At 40.8% G+C, this 25,585-nt stretch overlaps 1 protein-coding gene across 3 annotated transcripts; it reads left to right on the plus strand.

Moving 5' to 3' along the window:
* The first annotated feature begins 596 nt into the window (after positions 1-596).
* LOC309698757 (brevican core protein-like) lies at positions 597-23,927 on the plus strand. Of its 3 annotated transcripts, XM_082521419.1 has the most exons (15): positions 597-642; positions 762-1,032; positions 7,034-7,116; positions 7,231-7,608; positions 8,064-8,238; positions 9,337-9,464; positions 9,851-10,144; positions 12,223-13,074; positions 13,449-15,293; positions 21,102-21,209; positions 21,415-21,573; positions 21,663-21,745; positions 22,518-22,662; positions 22,797-22,979; positions 23,133-23,927. In XM_082521419.1, exons 2-15 carry the CDS (start codon positions 1,013-1,015, stop codon positions 23,234-23,236), a joined length of 4,557 nt encoding a protein of 1,518 aa, XP_082377545.1. In that variant the 5' UTR covers positions 597-642; positions 762-1,012; the 3' UTR covers positions 23,237-23,927. The 3 variants fall into 3 exon arrangements, with proteins under 3 accessions (XP_082377545.1, XP_082377544.1, XP_082377546.1); XM_082521418.1 differs by having other exon boundaries at positions 633-1,032; XM_082521420.1 differs by having other exon boundaries at positions 633-1,032; positions 23,136-23,927.
* Positions 23,928-25,585: the final 1,658 nt, after the last annotated feature.

Below are 25,585 nucleotides of genomic sequence, written 5' to 3' on the forward strand. Positions count from 1 at the left end.
TTATTGTTGCTCATTTTTGCCAGAACCTCGATGAGGAGTAATCACATTTCATAGAAGTGCTGCATATTTGGCCCTATGTGGGCTACTTATGATTCATTTATGGCACAGGACACCTGAAATCTGTTCTTTATAGGGAAGGCTAGTCTGAGGCTAGTCAGCCAAACATGGCCACATTTGGCCTTGAGTAAAAGCCAGATCTTTTTGTTTTATGAATTTATTTATGCATCAATTTCAAATAAAAGTTTCAACTGTAAATAACATACTTTAAAGTGGTAAAAGTGATCTTGTTGTGACCCTTCAGTCATAGCAAAAGCTTCTGGGTTGCATACTGTTTTCAGCTTGTTCCATTCAAATCAAGCATGCTCTGCAGATTCCGATTGTAAATGACAGGGCAATGCTCTTGTGCAGGATTTTCCAGACCTCTCTCTCTGCGCCAGAATGCAAAGCTATTCATGATGATTTAAAAATATACCGCGGGGTGTGACAGATAACGAAGGAGGCGGTACTTTAAATTGTCCCTTATCGTTCTCCGGGATATGTGACTGTGCTGCAATATCAATACCTGCAGCAGCTTCAGCAGCTCACTCCGGACCGCTGCGCTGACTGCTCTCCCCTCACCCTGGTTCATCCAAGTGACGCTCAGTAAGTTCTCCGCTTCCCTGCAGTAAAAACATGCAGGTCATCTCCTCTCTGCAGGCTTCACTTCATAGCCTATAACATCGGTTTCTTTACTTGTCATCCCTCCCAATCCCCCTTGACAGGCATGCGCCATCTCCATCCCGATTGTTGGGTGAAAAAGTGGGCAGTTCAGGGTTTCATATCTGGCGTCACTTTCTCCCAACTCCCTCTTTTCTCCCCGAGCCTCTGAGTGTGCCGGTCCCAGCCACCGTTTACCTGCGCAGAGCATCCAGAGCCGCTTTTCCCGTGACAGGACAGTCGCACTGCAGCACGCTGACAGGCGCTCACGGAAAATACTCTTTACAGCAAAGAAGTGCAACCTGCATCAGCTGAGATGCTGCTGAGAGTCATCCGGTAGGCTTACCGTCTCTGTCTCTTTCTCTCCCTTAAGGTCGATGGGTCAATGATACGCAGTAGATGATGCGATTTGGTCTTTCCAAAGTTCTTTTGAATCTCCTGTGTCAGGTTAAATGGACGTATGATTAAAGACAATTATACTCATTGCCACTTAATTGCGCTGTAGTAATTGATGTTCTCCGAAAGGTCCTAAAATTAATTGTAAACTGCTGTCCCCCACTGTGTTTAAACCGTGTTTCCGTGTTTTACGCATGCACACCTATAAAGGTAAAGGAAGGATAACGGGCTATTTTAAACGCATTTACTATCAATTTGGACTCCTACAAAGCCCCCCCCCCCCCCCCCTGCCATTCAAAAGCTTTTCCTGGGATTTCACACTCAGTGCTTTTATTTGCCCTGTGGGAACAAAAAGCTGCTTTTTGTTTTAAGTGCGTATTTTAACTCTTCACTCGCTGTGGTCCACCTCAGGTGGAGTTCAGTAATGGACAGGTAGAAAGACAGAGGGCAAATTGAATGATGAAGCAGACTTTTAAGGATTTCTTTCTTCTGTTTAATAGGTTTGTGGCTCTCTGGTCAGATTTGAGCAGATATAAAAAGCAGTGGTGTGGTTATGCTGTAATTTCATGACAGAGTAATCATGTTATCATCTTCCAGTGGGATGCCATCGAATTGCTGGACCACAACCCTCTTCAAATCCTGATTTTATATTGATCTCAGCTGCACAGCTTAAAGTTTAGTGACTGTCTTGCACAGCTGCAATTCTCTCATGTGGACAAACTCTGTCCACAGACAAACACAGGCAAACATACAACAAGAAAAACCCACAAAAGTGGCCTTCCCCTCTCTACATGTTAAATTGGTCAGTACACAAAAAAATCACAAAGTCAAAACTAGCCACAGTCACAGCTGGTAAAAATGTGGCTCACAATCTATCTAGAGATCTGACCCAAACTAGAGTGATGAACTCTACACTAAATATAAGATGAAATGTAAAGCATGGTGGAGAATGGACGGCCATCTGCTCAAATTTAGAGCCAGATATGTTGTTGATCCTCCACTGCACCAGTAGGTTGTTCAGCTAAAGCTATAGTTACAGAAGTTGTTCTTGTTTTTGTTGTTGTTGTTGAGGATGAGTTGCACTCAGGTGTATAATTAGATAAATAGCAAGCCTTGCTCAGACCTCTGAATCGCTGCTCATGTCAAAATATTCAAAATGAATGAGCAATCCTGGCAATTCAAACTGAATATTAAGCTACTGCATATGACGGAGGACAACACATTTGTGCCCCGTGACACAAATGTCATGCAAAATAACCCCTGTGAGCCAAAAGTGCAGGCTCCAGGGTGCTTGAATAGCTCTGTTGCCATACCCACCTAGTATTCAGACCTTCTTCTTGAGAGGGGCAGCCAGTCAAAATAAGATTTATTTAAAGGGGTTCTTCTCTAAAAGGGAAGGAGCTTGTTTCAGAAAGCAGGTAAGCTGAAAGACTTTGCAGTGTTTCTAACTATCGCTCATGCAAAGCTACTTTAGTAGAGTCTGTGTATCTGAGTATTTGAGTGCAGATTTGAGCTCAAACTGCAGGTGCCTGACTCCTGGGCATGTTTGCCCTGAACGAAGAAAGTGATGCGTCTCAGAAAGCAGAGCCCACCTGATCCTGAACACAAGCGGAAATCGCCTCCTGTGTATAAAAGGACAGCTGTACAGGCTGAGCTTCATCTGTGGATCCACTGAGTCAAGCCTAGGATCAGGTGTTTGCGCAAAACACACTTTAATTTGTTCCCAGACAAAGTGGGTGGTGAATCAGCTGGTGGGTGGCTCTTCCAAAGTGGTAATCTTGTAGACAGGAGACAGACCACTGATGATGTAGGGAGTTGGAGGTGTGGTGCTGAGTGAATAGCCTCATTTACCAACTCGCTCTGCTGTTAAGTGTACAGTAGCCAGTGTTTATATTCAAAGTCTGGGTTTGATGTTTCTGAACTGAATCACCTCCTTTGACCCTGCCAAGGTCTCCAAATGAAGTAAAGACTGACATTAAGTTTATTTGTTTTGAGCTGGATGTAAAAGTGGTTTCTGTCTGGTTTAGGTCAGGCAAATGTCATCAACATAAATGGATTTGTTATTAAGGCAAATAGCAGCAAGAATGTATACTTGTGGGAGTCAGTTATTCAATCACAACTGTCCAACTGAATATCCAGCTGCTGACCAGAGTTCTGGTGTGTAGGGCCAATAAATAAAATTGATTTAGTTAATATGGTTTAAACTTCTTCCAGGTCAAACATCTTGTTCAATGTTAATTGCATTAGGAAGCAGCTGCTGGATAGAGTATAAACTCTGTGCTTAAATAATTTTTTCATACACTAGAAAAAGAAAAGAAGTTGAAATAAATGAACAGGCTGCTTTATGTTACATTTAACTTCTGTTTACATGTAGTCTGAAAACTGAAACCTTAAATATTAAAAGAAGGAGAAGAAAAGAAGACAACAAATAGACCATAGTTGCAAAAACTGTGCATTTTTATGGGACCCTGTTCTGTTTTATCCTGGACATATCCCTCCTAAAGCCAGTTCCAGCTCAGCACTCCTCCAAGTTTACAGCACATCAGTCAAACTGACATGTCTGAGCTGGCTAAACTGGGATCAGGAGCCTCTTCCTGGTTTGTGTGCATTGACACTGATGCAGGCTGCAGAGGAATGTCTGTGCAGCACTGACAGGGATGTTTGCATAAAGTTGATGAGGTTTATTTAACGCCAATTTCTTATGTTTTCTTTTCCATAAATGCGTTAGTCTGTAGCTGATTATTCCACAGAAGATTCTGGATTAGTTGCCCTTTTGGATAGAGTGCTGGCTGCAGTTTGTGGGCCGTAGCTGCAGTGGGTGGCATTGATTTCAGCTTGACTTGTCTTCACTGCTAACCTCACTAAAACAAGCAGACCTGCAAAGTGCTTGGCGAAGGCGAGGCCGAAAAATGCGATCTAAAGACGGCACAAAACAACCAGCAGCAACTAGGATTTTCTCTGCTGTCATCAATCTGAAAGCACAAACCGGTATTTAAGCACACTGTCACATTATACCATTTGAATCAGTGTGCGGGGTCTTAATGTGGCCCTTTCTTTTGTACAAAGCCTGCCCTAGAATGATTCTTAGTGCTTTGAAACTTCCTTCTCCATCAATGAAAGGGGTGAAAGAAAGAAAAGAGAAAAAGCAAGCAAGTGTGCCAGTGCCCTGTCCTTTAATTTTCCCTGAAGCCCTTTGTAAGGGACTTGGTATGAAGTGAAAGCACAGTGTGCAGCTGTCCTCTTGGCCCGCTCCTCGCTTTTTTTGTGAAACGTCTTCTCAAGAATACTAATAGTGATACCAGCATCATGGAGTCCACCCAGCTGGCAAGAAAACAGACAACAGTTATTCTACCATCAAAGAAGGCCATTTAATGTGACACAAGTTACTGAGCTGTGTGTGCCGACTCCTTACCAGGGATCTACTTGATATACAGGAGGTCAATTCTTGTAGTACCGTACCTTGCAGAAGACAACTAGAGGCTCTGAGGCTCATATTGAGAAAGTTTATGGAAAAAACTAAGTGATGTGATAACATATATGGCTGTTTAAACCATCATCTTTAACGCTCTTTGCAAATTACAGCTTTATTGGATCGGTGGTATCAGCAAAGCACTAATCAGTGCAAAAGCTCCACCTTCCTTAGCTGTTAATGACGGAGATTGTGATCTCCGTCATTACAAGAACAGTAAAAATTTAAGATTATCAGTGGTGTGATTGTTGCTACTGCTGGACTCGATGTGTTGGATTGTCTGCGCTGGGTTGGGGTTTAAAATTTGGCATTGTAAAAACACACTGGTCTTCCACTAAGAAACAGAGATCCTGTTAGGCACCGGATAGTCATGCTGATTAGAGAGCGAGAGGGAGAGAGGAAATTTAAATCCACCAATCAAATGTCCACCAGCTGTCAGTTGCTTCCACCTGTGTCGCTCAAGCCCGGTTAGTTACCATGGTCATGGCATTTTGTGTAACTCAGAGTATCCAACCGTCCAAATCTCTCAAACGAGCTTCGCTCACCTCTTGTGAAACTGCTTATATCCTCTACACAGGTTTAAAAAGCATAAGGATCCCAAGTCATTGCTCCACAGTATCTGTAATTTTTTTTTAATGTTTCTGATGTTAAAATTGTGGTCGCAGGGGTGAGATAGAAATAGAGATCACTTTCATTTTTCTCCAGAAACCCTCGATCACTCAGATGCCTTGAGATCTAAAAGTGCAAGTCTGTTGACTTGGAGGAACAGAGCATTTGAAAAAAGACTAATTTTCCTATGAGTCAGTGATAAAATGACATGTGTGGCATGAAAATTGTGGCCTCTGCCACAATTTTAAGTTTCTGCTTCTCCCACTATGTCAGTTAATCACTCGGTATACTGTAAATACTAAACTTTCTTTTGAAAGAAAACACAAGCAGGCGTCACAGGTTTTTACAGTGCTTGAACTGTGTTTCTATGTTTTTTTTGTACAGCAATATACAGTCAGATTGCTTGCTTTGCAATGGTGCCACCGGTTATTACCACCAGCCTCACATTGTACACATCCTCGTCATGGTGCCAAAACAGTTCTGACCCATTTGGGCACAGAAGGAGACCAGGGAATCCTCTGGGTCCTGTGGTTTGTGGGCTGGGTCTTAATGCGATCAGGATTATTTAGGCGTCTGTCGTTGATGCTCAGTCTAGTTATGCTGTTGCAGAGAGCATTCTTCTGTTGGGGGAGAGTGCTGCCATCGTGCTGTGCTGTTCGTTTAGGCTGAGCAGAACATTGCAGTATAATGAGATTATTAATGGTATTTACTCCAACTTCAAGTGTTGTGGCTGAAGTTAATACTATAAAGACTTGTATTGTACAGTGTAAAATTTCTGTTTTATAATAAAAGAAATTTCTTATCCGACAACTTTAGGTAGCAAGATTAAAGGTCTAACCTTGCACTATCAGTGTTTCTGGTGAAGTGTGAGGTTGGTTGAATATGACACTGACAGGAATACTGATGAAACACCTTGACGACTGTTGAAACTGTCCAGTATTTAATTGTTTTTCAATGACGGCCCAATCAGGAGGTTGTGTGAAGTCGCTGTGGATGTCTTGCCACGGCTGCTGGGTTAATAACAGGGCCAGGCTGGTGACGGAGAACTGGCAGGATGCCGCTGGGCTGAAACGCCGTGTCATTAGCTCCTGGAGGTGATGAATGAATTGTGGTCAGGAACCTCTGCTTCCAGCTTCCTTTCGAAAACCAGAGAAGTTGGTCTTTTATACTGTATGGCTGAGCTTTTTTTGGGACACGTGTGTTTTACTCAGAGCTTCTGCTCCAAAGTTACAACTTAAAACAAAAGGTCTTTCTCACAAAATTTTATAGTTATTGTATTTTTTTAATGTTTAAACTCTGTTGCCAGTTTTCTAGTGTGCTCAGCTAAAACTAATCCTGACTTATAGGAAAAAGGCCTGCTGTAAATTGTAGTTTTATGAGAACCATAATGCTCAGTGTTTGTTGAAGCAGTTTCACTGATGTGTTGAGGCCAAGTTTATGGTAAATTTAAAAGCTCTGGTATTATACTGAGACCTGTTTCTGACATTTTATGGGATAGAAATTACATTTGTGCAGCTAATAAAACATTATTACAGCTCCTTTATGTCAGCGGGATAACACCAAGTCTGTTCAATATAATGTGGATAGTTATTTCAGTCTTTCAACTGATATCCTGAAAACTGAAACTGAATCACTCAGTTTTCTTATGTGTCTGGGACATTTGTTCCTTCTTATAGGTTAGATAAGATAAGATGAACCGACACAACATATGACCTCCGATGTCAGAAATCATTGTACTTATTAAAAATCCATTTTTATTTAATTCTACATATTTGTGAAATTGGAAGAAAAATATCTGCTTTTCTTCTTCATTTTATTTATTTTATTAATATTTTATTGTGTTTGCCTTTTTAATCTCCACAGACATGTGCAGATACTTCCACTTCTTTATGCAGTCTGCCATCTCACACTGGCCTTTCCCACCCAAACTCTACGGTACACATACGGTACGGTGTCTACATTTCCCCTGATCACTTTTTGATTCCATAAACAGAGACTACAAAAGTGCATTGAGAAGTGGGAGCATGATTCACTTTTCTTTTCTTTTTATTAATTTCCAGATGAGGTGGAGCAGCTCCACGTGAGCATCCCCCACTCAGGACCAGTTGTTGCTCCACTGAGCAGCTCCATTTCCATCCCTTGTGTGGTGTCTCTGTCCCCCATCTCCAACTCCACCTCCGCGACGCCTGTTGTACCGAGGGTCGAGTGGTCAGTCATATCAAAGGGGGTTGAAACGCAGATCTTAGTGGTACAGGGTCACAAGGTGAAGGTCAATGAAACGTACCGAGACCGAGCGGCGTTGCTCAACTACACCTCCTTCCCTGATGATGCGTCACTTTGGTTGGGAGATCTGCGCTCCAGCGACTCGGCTCACTACCGCTGCGAGGTGCAGCAGGGCCTGGAGGACGCCAGTGACCTCGTGGAGCTCAAGGTCAAAGGTAACGCGATGAAAGACATGGCTCATTAGTAAAGTTTGGGGTAGATTACACAGAATTATTAGAGACTGTGTTTTTTAACTACAATTCTCAGAAAAAGAAAGAAAAACCACAAGAAGGATACTGACTCTGCTAAAACTCCTGTGTTTTGAAATCATATCGCAGTTTGATTATTGGTTCCACACTGTGATTTTGGTAAGAAAATATCTGAATCTCTCATCTTAGTAGAATCCACTGAAAACTGCCTGAACCCAAAGATACCCAATCCTCTGTGTAATGATAATTAATGAGTTGTTTCTAGTTGTGTAGCTCAGTTTCCAGCTCAGTTTCTTTCCATTTAGTAAGATGTCTTTGTTCCTGGAGCTTTTCCAAATTATTGACTTAAAACAGTTGAAACAGGTAATGCAGTTAATGTATTTGTAGGTATGTTATTATGTGCATGCTGTGTGTGTTTTTAGGTGTTGTGTTCCACTACAGAGATGCTTTGGGTCGGTATGCCTTCACCTTCCATCAGGCCCAGAGGGCTTGTGAGGCCATCGGGGCACGAATCGCCACCGCCGACCAGCTGCTTGCATCTTATTACGACGGATATGAGCAGTGTGACGCGGGCTGGCTCGCAGACCAGTCTGTCAGGTATTTCATCACCTGTGTGCCCTCTGTATCATGCTCACAGTACAACTTATTAAAAAGACAGAGATAGATAAAACATATCTTACAGGCTCATGCAGCTGATATAGATGTTTTTGTTGTTTTACTCGACTTCTTGATATAAGTTTGTAATCACTGACGTCTTCATCGGTCAGACAGTGTTTCAGAGGTTGCTTACTTACAAAGTATAGCGGTACCGTTCTCCACCTGCCCCTCAGGTGTGCTTCACATCTCAATATAAACAAAATTATCTTACTATGGTAGCAACATTACAAAACAATGTCATATTATACTTACCTAACATAAGAAACCACTCACCAACCTCTAAACTGACCCATTTATGCACCTATAACAACTTCATTAGCAACACACTGTCCACCCTCTTTAACTGTATAGTGCAATATTCATTTCTGTTAAACATACACCCATACAGTAAAAGAGGCTCATGACAATAAAATCTAATTTATATGAATGACACCATCTAACAATGATGTAAAAAAGCATTTTATATAGTAGAACAGCACCTGAGTATTGCAAGGGACCCACAAAACTAGTTTACTGTATTTAGAGACTATATCAAAAATGTAATGTCAGTTAAATAACTGTATAAATGTACTTAAGGCAATGAGATTTGAAACTATGTGTCAAACCCACAAGATCAAAATGGCATGCCATTATATGCATGTTGTCGATATACATAGGTAAATTGGAGTTGGAGTGGAGTGGAGTTATGAAATCCTGTATTACCTACCATCCATCCATCAGCATAAACAAAGGAAACAATAAAGTAGCATGGGCATGTAGGCCTTTTAGTATGATAAAAAAAAACACCCAGACTCTTAAATAACATTATAGTTATTGTATATAGTTATTGTTATATGTAAATACATTATATTTGTGTTGCTCTATAAGTACCCATGTGTGAGCTGGTTATTGAGTGGCCACAGAGTAAACGTGTCATAACATTACCAGTTGGTAATGTTGCAGATTTACCAAGCTATCGCCAAATGCAGCATTGATGTTATGTCACATGTTTGTCGAGTCTTAAGTGAGGATGATGGTTGTTTTGCTGCTTTGTTGCAGGTATCCAATCCAAGTGCCTCGTGAAGGCTGCTATGGAGACATGGATGGGCAACCAGGAGTGAGAAACTATGGGACAATGGATCCAGATGATCTGTTCGATGTTTATTGTTATGTAGACGAAATTAATGGTAGGAATTTAACAGTTTAATAACTTCTATATGTAAATAGTAGGATTTGGGTTTTTTGTTTTTTTGCCAGTAGGCTTAATGCAATAATGATACATCTGGCCTAATTTGTCAGTAAGTCAAATTATACATTTTACATTTGGAAAACGGCATTAGGGATCTGTGATGGACAATAACTATTACAATGATTTTATTTAGTTCAAACATATAATTATATGTTTTTACTTTCTGTAGTGAAATGTCATGCGTCACATCAGATAAAAACATGCCACTTACTATATACAAATATCCATTATAAATTAAGACTGGCACATAATTGCAGTCGTGCCAGCATTTTACTCACTTGTATCCAGAAAAAGTAAAAGACTGAACAAATTTTCTGTCTGTAGGGGAGGTTTTCCATGACTTCATCCCACAGCAATTAACATTTAATGAAGCGCAGTCGTACTGCAGAGCTGCAGGGGCAGAGCTGGCTACAACAGCACAGCTTTACTTGGCTTGGAGTGAAGGACTGGACCATTGCAGCCCTGGCTGGCTGTCTGATGGCAGCGTACGGTACCCCATCATAACCCCAAGGGAACGCTGTGGGGGTGCTCTGCCTGGCGTCAAAACTCTCTACCAATTCAGCAACCAGACTGGCTTCCCAGAGCCATCCAGCCTTCATGATGTTTACTGTTTCAAAGGTGATAATGTTGTGCCTTTAAATGCAAACTGTTGATTGTTAATTTGACAAAAACTCTAAAGTGGACCTTTTATGATTTTCCCTTTTTTGGCTCGTATTTACTCAGTTTCTCCCTGGGATTAATACAGTTTCTCTAATTTGATCTGATTTAACAAGGCCACAGTTTGATATAATAACATCCTGCTTCAGATTGCAATAAATACCTGGCTTCAAAAAGGTCTGGTCTGTAATCTACAGTGGCTTGCAAAAGTATTCGGCCCCCTTGAACTTTCCCACATTTTGTCACATTACAGCCACAAACATGAATCAATTTTATTTGAACACGTGAGAAGTGGAACAAAAATCATACATGAGTCCAAACATTTTTTACAAATAAATAACTGAAAAGTGGGGTGTGCGTAATTATTCAGCCCCCTGAGTCAATACTTTGTAGAACCACCTTTGCTGCAATTACAGCTGCCAGTCTTTTAGGGTCTGTCTCAACCAGCTTTGCACATCTAGAGACTGAAATCCTTGCCCATTCTTCTTTCCAAAACAGCTCCAGTCAGATTAGATGGACAGCGTTTGTGAACAGCAGTTTTCAGATCTTGCCACAGATTCTTGGTTGGATTTAGATCTGGACTTTGACTGGGCCAGTCTAACACATGGATATGTTTTGTGTTAAACCATTCCATTGTTGCCCTGGCTTTATGTTTAGGGTCGTTGTCCTGCTGGAAGGTGAACCTCCGCCCCAGTCTCAAGTCTTTTGCAGACTCAAAGAGGTTTTCTTCCAAGATTGCCCTGTATTTGGCTCCATCCATCTTCCCATCAACTTCCCTGTCCCTGCTGAAGAGAAGCACCCCCAGAGCATGATGCTGCCACCACCATATTTGACAGTGGGGATGGTGTGTTCAGAGTGATGTGCAGTGATAGTTTTCCGCCACACGTAGCGTTTTGCATTTTGGCCTAAAAGTTCCATTTTGGTCTCATCTGATCAGAGCACCTTCTTCCACATGTTTGCTGTGTCCCCCACATGGCTTGTGGCAAACTGCAAACAGGACTTCTTATGGTTTTCTGTTAACAATGGCTTTCTTCTTGCCACTCTTCCATAAAGGCCAACTTTGTGCAATGCACAACTAATAGTTGTCCTATGGACAGATTCCCCCACCTGAGCTGTAGATCTCTGCAGCTCGTCCAGAGTCACCATGGGCCTCTTGGCTGCATTTCTGATCAGTGCTCTCCTTGTTCAGCCTGTGAGTTTAGGTGGACGGCCTTGTCTTGGGGATCATTTCTGAATGATCGCTTGAACAGTGCTCCGTGGGATATTCAAGGCTTGGGAAATCTTTTTGTAGCCTAAGCCTGCTTTATATTTCTCAATAACTTTATTCCTGACCTGTCTGGTGTGTTCTTTGGACTTCATGGTGTTGTTGCTCCTAATATTCTCTTAGACAACCTCTGAGGCCGTCACAGAGCAGCTGTATTTGTACTGACATTAGATTACACACAGGTGCACTCTATTTAGTCATTAGCACTCATCAGGCAATGTCTATGGGCAACTGACTGCACCCAGACCAAAGGGGGCTGAATAATTACGCACTCGCCACTTTGCAGTTATTTATTTGTAAAAAATGTTTGTAATCATGTCTGATTTTCGTTCCACTTCTCACGTGTACACCACTTTGTATCGGTCTTTCACGTGGAATTCCAATAAAATTGATTCATGTTTGTGGATGTAATGTGACAAAATGTGGGAAAGTTCAAGTGGGCCGAATACTTTTGCAAGCCACTGTATATGATGGCATCTGTATATGAAGATAACCTGGTAATCTCAAACACAGCTTGAAACTTGGCTTGAAGGGAGATGGGCCCAAACATATTGATTTAGACAGAGAATGAACTGAGAGTTCATATCAAAGCCCATCATCAGATAAATAAGCATTATTTTGACTGTTATGACTCATGAAAAGCTACTCTAGAAGGGAATAAAAATATGATGTTGGAACAATATGTAGTGCATATTTAACAAGAAAGAAAGCATAACTAGATTTGTTTGTTCCATATTTCACATGTTACATTTAATTGTTTGTCTGCTCTCTGCAGAAAACAGAAATGCTTCCACTGACTCTCCGATGGACTATGTGGGCACAGAACCTGAAGACATTGAACACAATGTTGTTATTCTTACGGAAAAATATCAAGAAATTCAGTTGAACCAACTAGCAGAACAGGTGGAGCGAGAGGCCCAGAGCATGCTTGAATCATTGCCTTATTTTACTGTCTCTGTAACTACAGAAAGCCCGGTTGATACACACCCAATGCTGATATCAGACACAACAGAGTCTCCCCTCCACACAACGCCTGCACTACACGAGCCGCTCGACCAAACTTTATCTCCCACAGAAATGAGCTACGATTCCCAGCATCCTACAGCACTGATGAGCAGCACTATCACAGAAACCCACAATTCAGCAGAGAACACATCATTTCTGCCCACTGATTACAATGAAACATATTCCAGCCAGAACTCGAGTCTCACCTTTCAGCAGTCTGAAAGACCCACATTTGAGCCTGAGATGCAGAACCAGACAGAGCCAGACACAAATATTGAAGTAAACACAGAGCCATCTGGAACTCTGAATGAGACCAAAGAAGTACAACAGACCACCCTGTCTTTTAACAAATCAGAACCCAACTACAGTGAGACCGACAGCAACCGTACTAAAGAGGACAGTTTATTGGAGGCTACTACTTTAACCCTTAACCCCATGGTTGAAGTGGAGCTGGAGGAGACCCGTGTAGACTCTGAGCAGATGTTTCCCCCAACTGAGGCCTCAAAAGAAGAAGAAGAAGAGGCAACACTTCTTACACAATTATCCCAAACTACTGAATCTACTCCGGAGGTGCTAACCTCAGTGTGGGCTCCTTTGGATGGTTCTGGAGATATTTCTGAAGGTATGTGCATGTCCCACAAAAGTTCAAACATTATTATCTTAGATAAATTACTTTCTTGTCAAGAGTTAGGCTAGCATGAGATATCCATGTCACATTTTATGTTTTTTATTATAATAGAAGAACTAAAAGGGTTATATTCTGGACTACCTTCTGGCTAAGAGCTGTAACGTCCTAGAGTTTGGTCACCTATGTGAAGAGGGCAGATTTTGTTACCTTCTGAAAAGCTAGCTGTTTTCCTGTTTCTAATCGTTTTGGTCTGAAGGTCAGAGATTGACAGTAGACTTATTGTTTCTTCTAATTTTTCTCATCCAAGCAATTAAATATACTTCTCAAAAACAATATGTAATCCCATAATGTTCTATGCTCTTTTCCAGAAAGCAAACTCGATATGAGTCCAGCCAGTTTCATCTCCACATCAGATTCCTCAACTTCTGGCTTCACCACTCACCCGTCTCCCATTGCTTCTGCCAGCAGCACCCATGCTGAACCTCAGACAGTGGTTCCACATTTGACAGCCTCATCTCAGTCACCCCTTTCTGACAAACTGGGCTTGGATATTCTTTCTACAGCCTCACAGCTGTGGGAGTCCCCCAACTCTAAACAGGAGGGAAGTGCAAGCTTAGAAATTGAAGACACGCTCAGTTTGGAAAATGAGGATAAAATGCTGCCCACATCAAAATCTGAAGACCTGCAAGTGTCTGGAGCAAGTTCAGTTACCACTCGCTCTCCAGACGTCTCAAACACTTCTCACTCATCCACCAGTTCGCCCACAGCACTATATCTAACATCAGGCTACAGAATGTATTTGGATACTGTGACCGATACTTATGAAGAAGCAAGTGGTCATGTACCTGATACACTTAGGACCACCCTTCAAGAAGACATAAAATTTGCTCCAACCTTTGAAGGTGAAGTGTCTTTAACTCTTGAAGAGGAAGCCAACATTTCCGTTTCTCTGGAAAAAGAAATAAAAATTTCCCCAACCCTTGCTCTTCAAAAAGAAGCAAATTTTTCTTTAAATTTTGAAGAAGAGAACATTGTTTCTCCAACGGTTGATTTTGAAGAAAATGTTTCCTCAGCCCATGAAAGTAATGCTGTCCCAACTGCTGTTTTTAAAGATGAAGAAGCTAATATTACGCCTACCTTTGAGTATGAAGAAAAGATAAATGCTTCTTTAACCCTTAAAGAGGAAGCTGATGTTCTCCCAACTATTGTCCTTGAAAAAGAACCTAATCTTTCCTCAAACATTAGCTTGCAAGAAAAGGCTAACACTTCCTCAGCTCTTGAAAAAGAAGCCAATATTTCTCCTACCTTTGAGTATGAAGAAAAAGCCAACACCTCTTCAACCCTTGAAGAAGAAGCTAATGTTTCTACTACCTTTGAGTATGAAGAAAAGGCTAACACGTCCTCAGCTCGAGTCTTTGAACAAGCTAATGTTGCTCCTTCCTTTGAGTATGAAGAAAAGGCTAACACGTCCTCAGCTCGAGTCTTTGAGCAAGCTAATGTTGCTCCTTCCTTTGAGTATGAAGAAAAGGCTAACATGTCCTCAGCTCGAGTCTTTGAACAAGCTAATGTTGCTCCTTCCTTTGAGTATGAAGAAAAGGCTAACACTTCTTCAACCCATGTCTATGAACAAGCTAATGTTAGCACAGCTCTTTTTACTGAGAAAGAAGCTGATGTTTCCTCAGCCCTAGAAGAAGATAGTGATTTTTCCCAAACTGTTGTGCTTGATGAAGACGAAGCCAACGTTATCCCAATCCGTGTCTTTGAAGAAGAGGCTACTGTTGCCCCGACCCTCGAAGATGAAACTAATGTTTCCCCGACATCTCAAGAGAAAACTGATGCCTCTGAGGACTTCGCCATCTTTCCTTCCAGTTCTCAAACATCCAAGTGGGATCTGTTGACCAGCACAACTCAACCCCAAGAATCTCGCAATGAGTACAGCCAAAAAACCTCCACAGCAGCTTCAAGTTCTTCTCGAGGTACAAAGCCCACAAAGACGACCACTGTCGCCACCACAACCACAACCGCAGCTACCACCACCACCACCACACACCGGTCCAGACACACCTGGAGCCCAACCACCACCACCCCCAAAATGTTGATACCACCAGTGGGTCACGCTCTGGAAGATGTTGACATTACTTTCACCCAGCCGCCAACTCTGCTTATCATGCCCAATGAGAGGGCAGCCGTAGGCGGTACTGGGAAATCTTCAGGTAATGTTAATGCCACTTTCATCAGTCTAACCGTCCTCTTCCTGCTCGACACAGTGATGCACTAAAACTCCTCGTCTTTCCTCTGCCCAACCTGCCTCTGCTCCATTTTCTGTAAAACACCCGTCCTGCTTTTCAAATGACTTCCCACGTTTTTTTCACCTGTTGTCTCAGCAAGCCCACTCACCCTTCTGACTCTTCCCACTTCCCCTTAAACACTCCTTACTCCTCTCCTTGTGACTCCCCCGCTCTACCCTCCAAGATTCTCACACTGGGACAGCTCCCATTTGACATTTGTCCACAGTCCAGTCTTGTTATGCATGATGTTTTTTCCTCATCCAAAGAATGACTTCTGTGAAGTACTGTATTTACTAGTGTTTTTGAATGACGGGTTTCTTCTCCAGTGAGGACCTGCCAGAGTGATGGTTATAGCTAAATTCATCAGATTTTATTTGTAAATCATCCATCTCTGGACCAAACAGGTGCAAAAGATATTATAAAATCATTTTCTTCTTGCTATCTTTCAATTTTCATAGTATCTTTTCCATTAATTGGGAAGCAACATAATAAGGGACTTAATCGTTCTCTGGAAAGTAACAATTACTTTGAATGTAACAGCACTGACCAATGAAGCTGCAGTAATGCTTTATATTTAAGTCTTAACTGATTTTCTTTCTTCCTTTTCATTGCTGTTTTAGTCACTGTGGTACAAAAAGCACAGATTATTATGTTTACAAGCACAAAACCTTTTCATTGTAGATTGCACGAGTGTTTGCATTTAGCAACATGTTCACGTGTCCTTTTGTCATTAATGTTTCATACTCGACTTAAAAATTGTTGTTTAATCACAGTTGTTCTAGATTTGTATTGTGTTTTTAGGTCTAATAATGATAAAGGCAACAAATCTTTATTGGTTTCTTGTCTTACCACAAGTTGATAAATGCATTACTTTATATTCCTTCCCTTTGGTACATTCGTTTTTTTGACTTCATGTGGCAGCTGTGGATATTGATGCATTGTATGGAAGCTTATTTGTTCCACAAAACAAACAAACAAACATAAAACACAGTTCTCATGGTTTTAAATTCATCTTTTAAATGAAATATTTTTGAATTTTAATTCTCTTATTTAAAACTGCACTTTATTTTTCCATTGGAGCACTTGGCTTCCATATAATCGGGTTTATTGAATCTTCAAAAGAAGCAGCTGCCATTGTGGACTCAACTTCAAGAAATATGGGAAATTTAGGATGGAAACTTATTTAAGAGAAAAGCTGCTTTTAAGCTCTTAACATCCACCAGGTCACCAACAAACCATTTAAGGCTTGACTTGCATTTCATCAAGCACAGTTTCAGAAACTGGAAAAAGTCGACTTCAGAGTTCTTCTATTAAGATTTCCATGTGGGTATGTCAATAAAGGCCACTGACAACCTGGTGTATGTTAATATTGTAAGTCAAACACTATTCAGAATAATTCAGCTTTTGAAAAAAAACTAATATATCGTGTGGATCTTGAGAAACAAAATATTTACACTAAAAATCTTTACTGAATGTAGAATTCGAGGTAAACGAAATTGAGAACTGTAGATTCGAAATCACAGCAAAAAAAAACGTTAAAAAAAATCAAAATCACAGTCGGATCCAACTTGTCTGATGATGTAGCAGTAATGTTTATTGCCCCATGTGCACTCCTGACAATGTGACAATGTCTGGTCATGCTCCTGACTCGATGGCAGGTGGTGTTGTGGGGGATCTACTCCCAGACCTGAATCTCAGAGGCTCTCAATAAGATTCAGGTCTGGGGGATGTGTGGGTAAATCAATGGCATCAACGCATTGGTTCCCCAATAACTGCCTATACACACCGGCCACCCACTCTCAAACCAGAATGCGTAATGTTTGTCACAGCTTTTCCAGACTTTTTCGCCTCTGTCACAGAAGCTCAGTGTGAACCTGCTCTTTTTTGTGAGGTGAAAACGGCTACAGTGGTGGACCTGCCAGTACTGGTGTTCTCTGGCAAATGCCAATTGAGTTGTACGATGCTGAGCTGTGAGCACAAGTCCCAGTAAAAGATGCTGTACTGTCACGCCACCCTCATGGAGTCTGGATCTGATGGTTTGATCAGAAACACGCACATAAGTAACCTGCAGGAGGTTAAGGTTTTTGATAGTGCTTCTCCTGTTCCTCCATCCACATTGGAGCAGAAATTATTTTGCTGTTGGCTTAATGCCCATCTACAGCCCTGTCCAGCTCTCCTCACCGAAAAACATGTGTACTGGTATCTCCTCCACACTCAATAGTCACAATAGTCTGTGGCCGCCATATGCCAAACCTTATTACTTTAATTTGGACCCAAGCGGGCTTTACTTGCTGTTGTTTTAACCTCCTGAGACCTGAACTCTTTCATGGCATGCATTTTTAATTTCTCTTTGCTGTTTGGGCTGATTGGGACCTGATGAATATAAAAAAACAAAGAATTACCAGATTTTTTTTTACCTGATTTTTGTTTCTGAGAAAAATGAGATCCACATATGAGGACATTCATTTTAAATTTCGATAGCGCAGTGGAAGTATAATGTCCTCGTAAGTGGATATTAGGCCCTTGTAGAGCAAAATTTTGTATTTTGGTTTAGACAGCCCAAAATGTGATGTCCACATACAACACATGTGGATGCCAGGTCCTAGGAGGTTAAGTAAAGTTTATATATTTTAAGTAAGTAAGTAAGCTTTTCATGGTTTTACTCCACAAATGGACTCATAAAGATGAAAAATATGGAAAACATGTGCATTCTCCAAGCTGCACTTCTATTACAAGACAATTTTCAAGCATCCAAACTGTTTGCCTTCCCCCCAAAAACCTCAGTATTACATAGATTAGTGCATGCAGAAGCCTTTCCTATTTCTCATACATAATTTCAGCTTCAGCACCATAATTAAGCCTTTTTTGGGGTGAATAATGATCTTTATACAATGGACTCTTCATGGTGATAAAATACTGCAGTCGGCAGCCTAAAGAGGAAAGGAGGCAGAGAAACACAATGAGAAAGTCATCAATCATTCAGTAATTGAAATTACTAGCCTTGCATTGTCGTCTGCAGACAAGTTATTGTTGTGTTGTTTGACAAAAGGGAAGGAAATCGGCTCACAGATGGAGCCGTGAATCTAAACTCTGTTTCTGTTGAAAAGCAAACAAAAACAAGTCTCAGATGTGAACACCGTCACAGTATAAAGTTTCATTTTTTGATAGGTAAGACTTGAAAGGCACCTCAGTGGTTTTCCATCCACCATCTGTGTATTCTTCATCAAAACTGAATGATGGTTTAACTTTGAGTGCACGTGAATCTCATTTGATTCGTGTAAAGCAGTTATTACCTTTCATACACACGATCTGAGCAATGAAAGAGATTTCTGAAGAGAGCAATATGTGGGGATAATGACAGGCAGCACATAGTTCTTGTTTACAGGGTGTCAAAGGAAGCAAACAAACCGAATCCACTTGTAAAATGTTTAATTCCAGCTTGAACACTCATGGTTTCGTTTTTCCTTTGTTTTACAAATTTAGAAAAGCAAAATGAAGCTTCAGTAGTGTTTTTCTCTTTAGATATCATCTGATTGTGATAAATATAACAAGATGCCAGTAGACATTCCCCAACCCCCCTGCAGACCCAGAACTAGATAAGCAGTTAGGAAAATGGATAAATATACAGTACACACGAAGTATTCACAGTGCTTCACTTGTTCCACGTTTTGTCCTGTTACAGCATTATTCCAAAACTCACTAAATTCCTTTTTTGACATTGAAATTCTACATACAATACCCCATAATGACAAAGTGAAAAAAGTTTGCTTGAAATTTTTGCAAACTTATTAAAAATCAAAAATCAAAAATATAACATGTACATAAGTACTCACAGCCTTTGCTTGAAGAACCTTTAGTAGCACTTAAAGCCTCTTTTTGACTATGATGCTACAAACTGGGCACACCTGTTTTTGGACAGTTTTTTTCTTTGCAGAACTTCTGGAGCTCCATCGGGCTGGATGGGGAGCATCGGTCCGCAGTCATTTTCAGATCTTGGGTTGAAGACTGGGCTCTGGCTGAACTAATTAAGAACATTCACAGAGTGATCCCGAAGGCACTCCTTTGTTTCTTGAGTTAGTGCCGAGGGTATTTGTCCTGATAGAAGATGTCCAAGGTCCACAGTACTCTGGAGCAGGTTATCAACAAGGATGTCTCTGTACATTGCAGTATCCTTATTTCCCTTGACCCTGACTACTCTCCCAGTTCCTGCTGCTGAAAAACATCCCAGCATGATGCTACCACCACCATGCTTCACTCTACGGATGTTATTGTCCATGTGATGAATTCTGTTTGGTTTCTTCCAGACATGGCACTTCATGTTCAGGTTAAAAAGTTTAGTTGCCTTTTAGCAAACTCCAAGTATGCCCTCATGTGCCTCCTACTGAGCAGTGGTTTCAGTCTGGCCGCTCTACCATACAGGCCTGACTGGTGGAGTGCTGCACAAATGGTTGTCCTCACAGGGTAATGCTGTTACTCTGTCAATGTGAACAGAGTGGATTCTTGGTCACCTCAATGATTAAGGCCTGTCTACCCCAATCGTTCAGATTGGCCAGGAGGCTAATTCTGAGTCCTGGTGGTTCCAAATTTCTCCCATTTACGGTTGATGGAGGCCACTGTGCTCATTGGTACAATCCTGATACAATCCTGTCTTGGCGCTCTACAGACAGTTCTTTGGACTTCATGGCTTGGTTTGTGCTCTGGCATGCGCTGTTAGCTAAGAGACCTTATAAAGACAGTTGTGTCTTTCTAAATTGTTTCCAGTCAACTTAATGCACCACAAGTGGACTCCAACTAAGTTGTAAAAATGTCTGACTTTGATGAACAGTGGAAACAGTATGTAACGTAGCTAAATTTTCAGTGTCAATGCAAAGGCTGTGAATACTTTTATGTTTTTGCAGACATGTGATGCAAACAGGGAATTTGCAGAGTGCCTTCTGGTGGACAAACTATGCAATGTCAACATTTAGCACGGCTGAAGGGTGTTTCTTTAGTTTTTTTCATCTTTTTAAAATTTTCACTTATAAATGTACACAATTCAACATTTTAATGAAAAGCAGCAGCAGGTCAGAAGGTGGTCAGTTGAATATTACTGTCCAATGACTTTAAAAAGGGCATGTTTTTCTCATCTCATCATCTCATCTTTTGATTAAAATGGTAAACAAAGCAAACAAAAGAGTTCATTGTACCACTGGCACACCAGCAAATCAGTGCATACCGCTTAATAAAATGACCAGTGGGCCCTTTTTTTAATTGTTAGAACCACAGGGCTCCATATTATAGGAAACAACCCCCACCCCCCCCACCCCCCCAACATTAATACATCCATGTCTAGATTCCCTCTTCCACAAGATTTTTGAGAGCGTTTATTACTAATGAAGAAATGAAGAAGAAAGAGAAGGAAGCATCGCACACATGCCAGAAGAAGATTTGACGATTTTTCCCTCTCAGGCCACGCTGTAAAGGTTCTCCTCTGCTGCCATCTGTTGGCTAACATCGACCCTGATGCCCTTTAGTTTCTAAATGGTTCCTGCTACATTTACTTACAGCTGTTTACCTAATGTCAGCATACGTGCTTCAACTGCCTTCTAATTAACACAGGCACCAATTAGACTTACACATAAATGAAGGCTGTCTTCCTGTACATGTGTAATTATTCAGTTACATAACAAATGAGTCTTTGACCAGTGGTTTCAGGTGCACAGTGATTTAAAGTTGCCCTCTGTTGTGTTTCAGATGCCTGTTTGCTCAACCCCTGTCTTAACGGAGGCACCTGCACGGACAGAGGTGGTCACATTAAATGCCTCTGTTTGCCGACGTATGAAGGAAACTTCTGTCAGGCCGGTGAGCTCGCTTCTGCTCTTTAATGGACGTTACATATGATGGGAATCAGCCAGAAGTTTCCAAACAAAAATAAGCCAAGCAGTAATTTTCTTACAATGCAGCCTGAAGTGAAAATTATATAATTATTCAGTATAAAAGCCTGCAGATACATCTGAAGACTCTTGTTGGTTTGGCTGTCCTGTTCTCTTCTCTGTGATGTTTTCAGACCGGGAGCGATGTGAACCGGGCTGGGATAAATTTCACGGTTTCTGCTATCGACACTTCAGCCAGCGTCTGAGCTGGGAGGCTGCAGAGCAGCATTGCCGCATGATGGGAGCTCACCTGGTGTCCATAATAACCCCTGAAGAACAGGCTTACATCAACAGTAGGTTTCCTTAACACATTTGGGAACGAGAAAACAATGTGGCTTTCATTTCTTTCCTCATAAATTCAATCCCACTTCTTGGTCAACAGACAACTACAAGGAATACCAGTGGACCGGTCTGAATGACAAGACCATTGAGGATGATTTCCACTGGTCTGATGGGAACCCACTGGTGAGGAGGTTTTATTATGTGTGCAAAAAACAAAACAAAACTGCAGAGTACAAAAAAACAAAAACAGGGAAATGCTCAAACTGGAGAACCAGACACCCGGTGTATTAATTAAGATCTACTTTCTATTTATCAAGATTCTTTTTCTTTTGCAGCCACGATAACTAAAATATATTGTTTCTTTGTGTTTGCTTCGTGATTAATTTTAGTTGCCTTGTAGTCTATTTAAGTTACTTGGAAGTTTTGATGTCAGATTGCATGCTATCCAGCACCTGTGCTTAGTTACATTTTTCTGGGTTCTAGAACATCTGAGGGTGACGGGGAATGAAACACTGATGCATTTGCTAGGCAGGCACTGAGATGTGACCGTAAAATTGAACCTAAAAGGCAATTATGTCAAGTGGTAGCACAAACAACAAGGGAAAAAAAAAGACACAGTGAAAACAGTGAGGAATCCAGCGACCCCTTGTGAATAAGGGAGCATCTGAAAGTAGCACATCTGTAGGTTATTATTTATGATGGCCAGGATGATCATGAATGAAAATCTATTATCATAACGAGTTTTGCTGTTTATGTTTTTCTTTTTGAAACCTCTTATGTAAGACACAAACCAAGCAGGATGCAGGAAGGCACCAGACTATTAAATATTAACTACCTCAAAGAAGAAGAGGAGAATGAAAACATTATGTATATTATGCTTTTTCAACTATTTCTATTGTGATTATTGTTTCTTTGTATACACATAAAAATAACATACATAACACATACCTCACAGCTTTATGAGAATTGGTACAGGGGTCAGCCAGACAGCTACTTTCTCTCCGGAGAGGACTGTGTGGTGATGGTGTGGCACGATAACGGACGCTGGAGCGATGTGCCCTGCAACTATCACCTTTCATACACCTGCAAGAAAGGCACCTGTGAGTAACACTAATGGGACATCATTAAGAGCACTTCATTACTCATTAACTCCCTCGTGAGCTTGATGCTTCGAGCTGTTTTCTACTTATTCTAGCCCAGAGAAGGCACTTAAGCATCTTAACTCCTCCCACAGCCTCCTGTGGACCACCACCAAGGGTCAGAAATGCCTCCATATATGGAAAAGCTCGACAGACTTACGAGACCAACGCCGTGGTGCGCTATCGATGCGCAGAGGGCTTCCAGCAGAGGTTTAACCCCCTGATCAGGTGTCTGTCTGGAGGGTTCTGGGAGAGGCCGCAGATCCTCTGCTTGACTGGTGAGATAAGAGAAAAATCAAGAAAAGACATGAAACATACATTTAATATTCAATCGTCTTTTAATAGCTGATATGAAGTGATTAATAAATGTTAAATTAGAAGAAAAAAAGAGCAAATTCAGTCTTAACCACGGTGATTTTTTTCTAATTCAGAAGACGGGGGCCTGCTGTCAACGACCGACAACGATTTTGCTGCAGCCGAAGATGATTTTGAGGCCACTAAAGCGACGCTGCAGTACTGGGACATCAGGTTCTAAAAGTCAGCCGTGCTCTTCTTGTCTTGCTTTCTCAAACTTTGTTACTGTAACGTGACAGGGTGTAAAGAATCAGGTGCTTTTTACCAATGAACCAATCAAAACAGGATAAAAAAAACCCCACAGACGCACAAAAAGACACAAAGCAAAACTTCCCACCAGCCAATGAGAACAAGACTGAGTGCACAGGCAGGGAGATGAAACGCCCTATTTCTTGTCCTTTGTAATATTTTCTACCGTGTTTGGATAAGTATGCTTTAAATAGTTAGCAAAAAAAAAATCAAAAATTCTCCCAGTGATTCCCTGTTAAATCCCTTTGACTGAAAAGAAATAAATGTGTGAACTGTTTGTTACCAGGTCAGCTCTAAATCTATTTTTTCTCATTGTTATATCAAGAACCTTTTTAACAAAATGGTGCTAAAGTCTTTGAGACATTTGTAAAGTATCCAGTAGAAATGTTTTGCTGTTCTTTGTGTTGTCTTCCTTCTTTGTCAAAGATTCCTAAAACTCCAAAGTGAACCTTCAACAAACGCTCAATAAATACTGTACATAGAGTCCTTTTCAAATGATGTCCGCATTTTCCAGAGAGAAACTTTTCGTGTCCGGCAGACGCAGTTTTGTTCGTCAGCTTTATGTTGTAATAAAGTTTTGTAGAACAGAGCAAAGAATAAAGCTTTCTCCTATTTCACCTTCAGTGCTGTGTGTAGACTTCATGTCATGTATTGTATTTTCTGCCAGTGTGTTACCTGAAACTACAGTCGTGAGAAAGGAAAAGTACACCTCTGTCAGTTCTGAGATTGTCCGCATCAGGACATTAAAAAAATCATCTGGTCCTTAGCAGGTCTTAAATTGATTTAAATACAACCTCAGATGAACATCGTCACATGACATATTACAGTGTGTCAGTATTTATTTAAAAACTAAGCCAGAATGCAGAAGTAGTCTGTGAACATTGCAACACCTTAAATCATTCTGTTGGAGATTTGTTGCTGTGCTCGAGGTCACTGTCCTGCTGCATGACCCAGTTTGAGCTTTATTTGTCAGACAGATGGCCTCACAGTTTACTTTACAACACTGTGGTACACAGAGGAGCTCATGGTCGACTCACTGAATGCAAACAAGCCCAAATCATTAGCCCTCCACCACCGTGCTTCACAGTTATTTGTCTGTCATGGACTTTGATTTAACATGTTAAGTGAGGCCTTTGGGTTTTTTTTTCTTTTCTTGCACTATCTGACCTTGGGTTGAATTTTCTGAGACACCCACTGCAGGTAAGATATGATTATTTGTGTTATTACACACCAGTAAGAGTGTACTTGCAGTACAGGTGAACTTGGGGTGGGATTTTTCACATGCTGATTCTGTATCTTGGCTCAGTATTTGTTAAATACATAATGTAATGGTGAGTAATTTCATGTTTTTAGTTTCCTCATTACCTCGATTTTGACCTGTTGAGAAGAAGATGATTAATGTTCTAATTAATGTTCTAACATGTAAAACCTTTGAAATGAACGAGGGTGTACTTTGTTTTTCAAAATTGTATATTGGTTTTCTGCAGTGGCTGACACTCTGTTGTGTTTCTATGTGATTCCACTTTAGTAAGATATACTATAGACTGTGTTTTTAACTAGGTTTTTTTGTTAACATAAGGAAACTCTGAGGATAATATGGTTGCTCATTCTTTAGAAATAAATCACCTTCATATTTGCAGCTTACTGAATTGTGACCTGTTTCTCCTATACCATCACCAGAGAAAGAAAAAGAAAAAATATCAGTCAGTAAATCAAAAACTGGAGACAAGTTTTAAACAGGTGAGACTGAAATTTAATTAGTGACACTAATTTATGATACTACACAAATTCATTCATAAGCTAGACGAGTTTTCTTTAGACGAGATGATCATTTCAAAGAAATACAGATCAGTGAAGTTAAAAATGAGGGAAAGGCTGTTCTTAATACTCTTGATAAATTAGGTAAAGTCTAAGAAAAAATAACCAAGAAAAAGAAGAGCTCTTATTTTGAAATTTCCTCAGGGTTTAATGCGTATTTAGTGCACCCAGGAGTCATCTACTATAAATTTACTACATGAATGTTACTTTGTGGTATTTTAATTCAACACAGCTTTCTTCTGCCGTGTGAGCACTGCCGTGTACATAAACAGAATCAGTGTGACTCTCATTTTTATTTCACGCAGTTTAGTGAAGTTTTACTTGCAGCAGAGTAAAATAATCACAAAACATTGACAGCATTAACTGATATGAGGTGAATCCGGTTAGTTTAAACGTAGGTGGCTGCTAAAATCAGGGGGGGAGGGGGGTGATTGTATAGACGTTCCTATTGGTAATCGAGTGA

The sequence above is a fragment of the Aulonocara stuartgranti genome (genome assembly GCF_965226115.1).
Source record: "Aulonocara stuartgranti genome assembly, chromosome: 22".
Taxonomy (NCBI): domain Eukaryota; kingdom Metazoa; phylum Chordata; class Actinopteri; order Cichliformes; family Cichlidae; genus Aulonocara; species Aulonocara stuartgranti.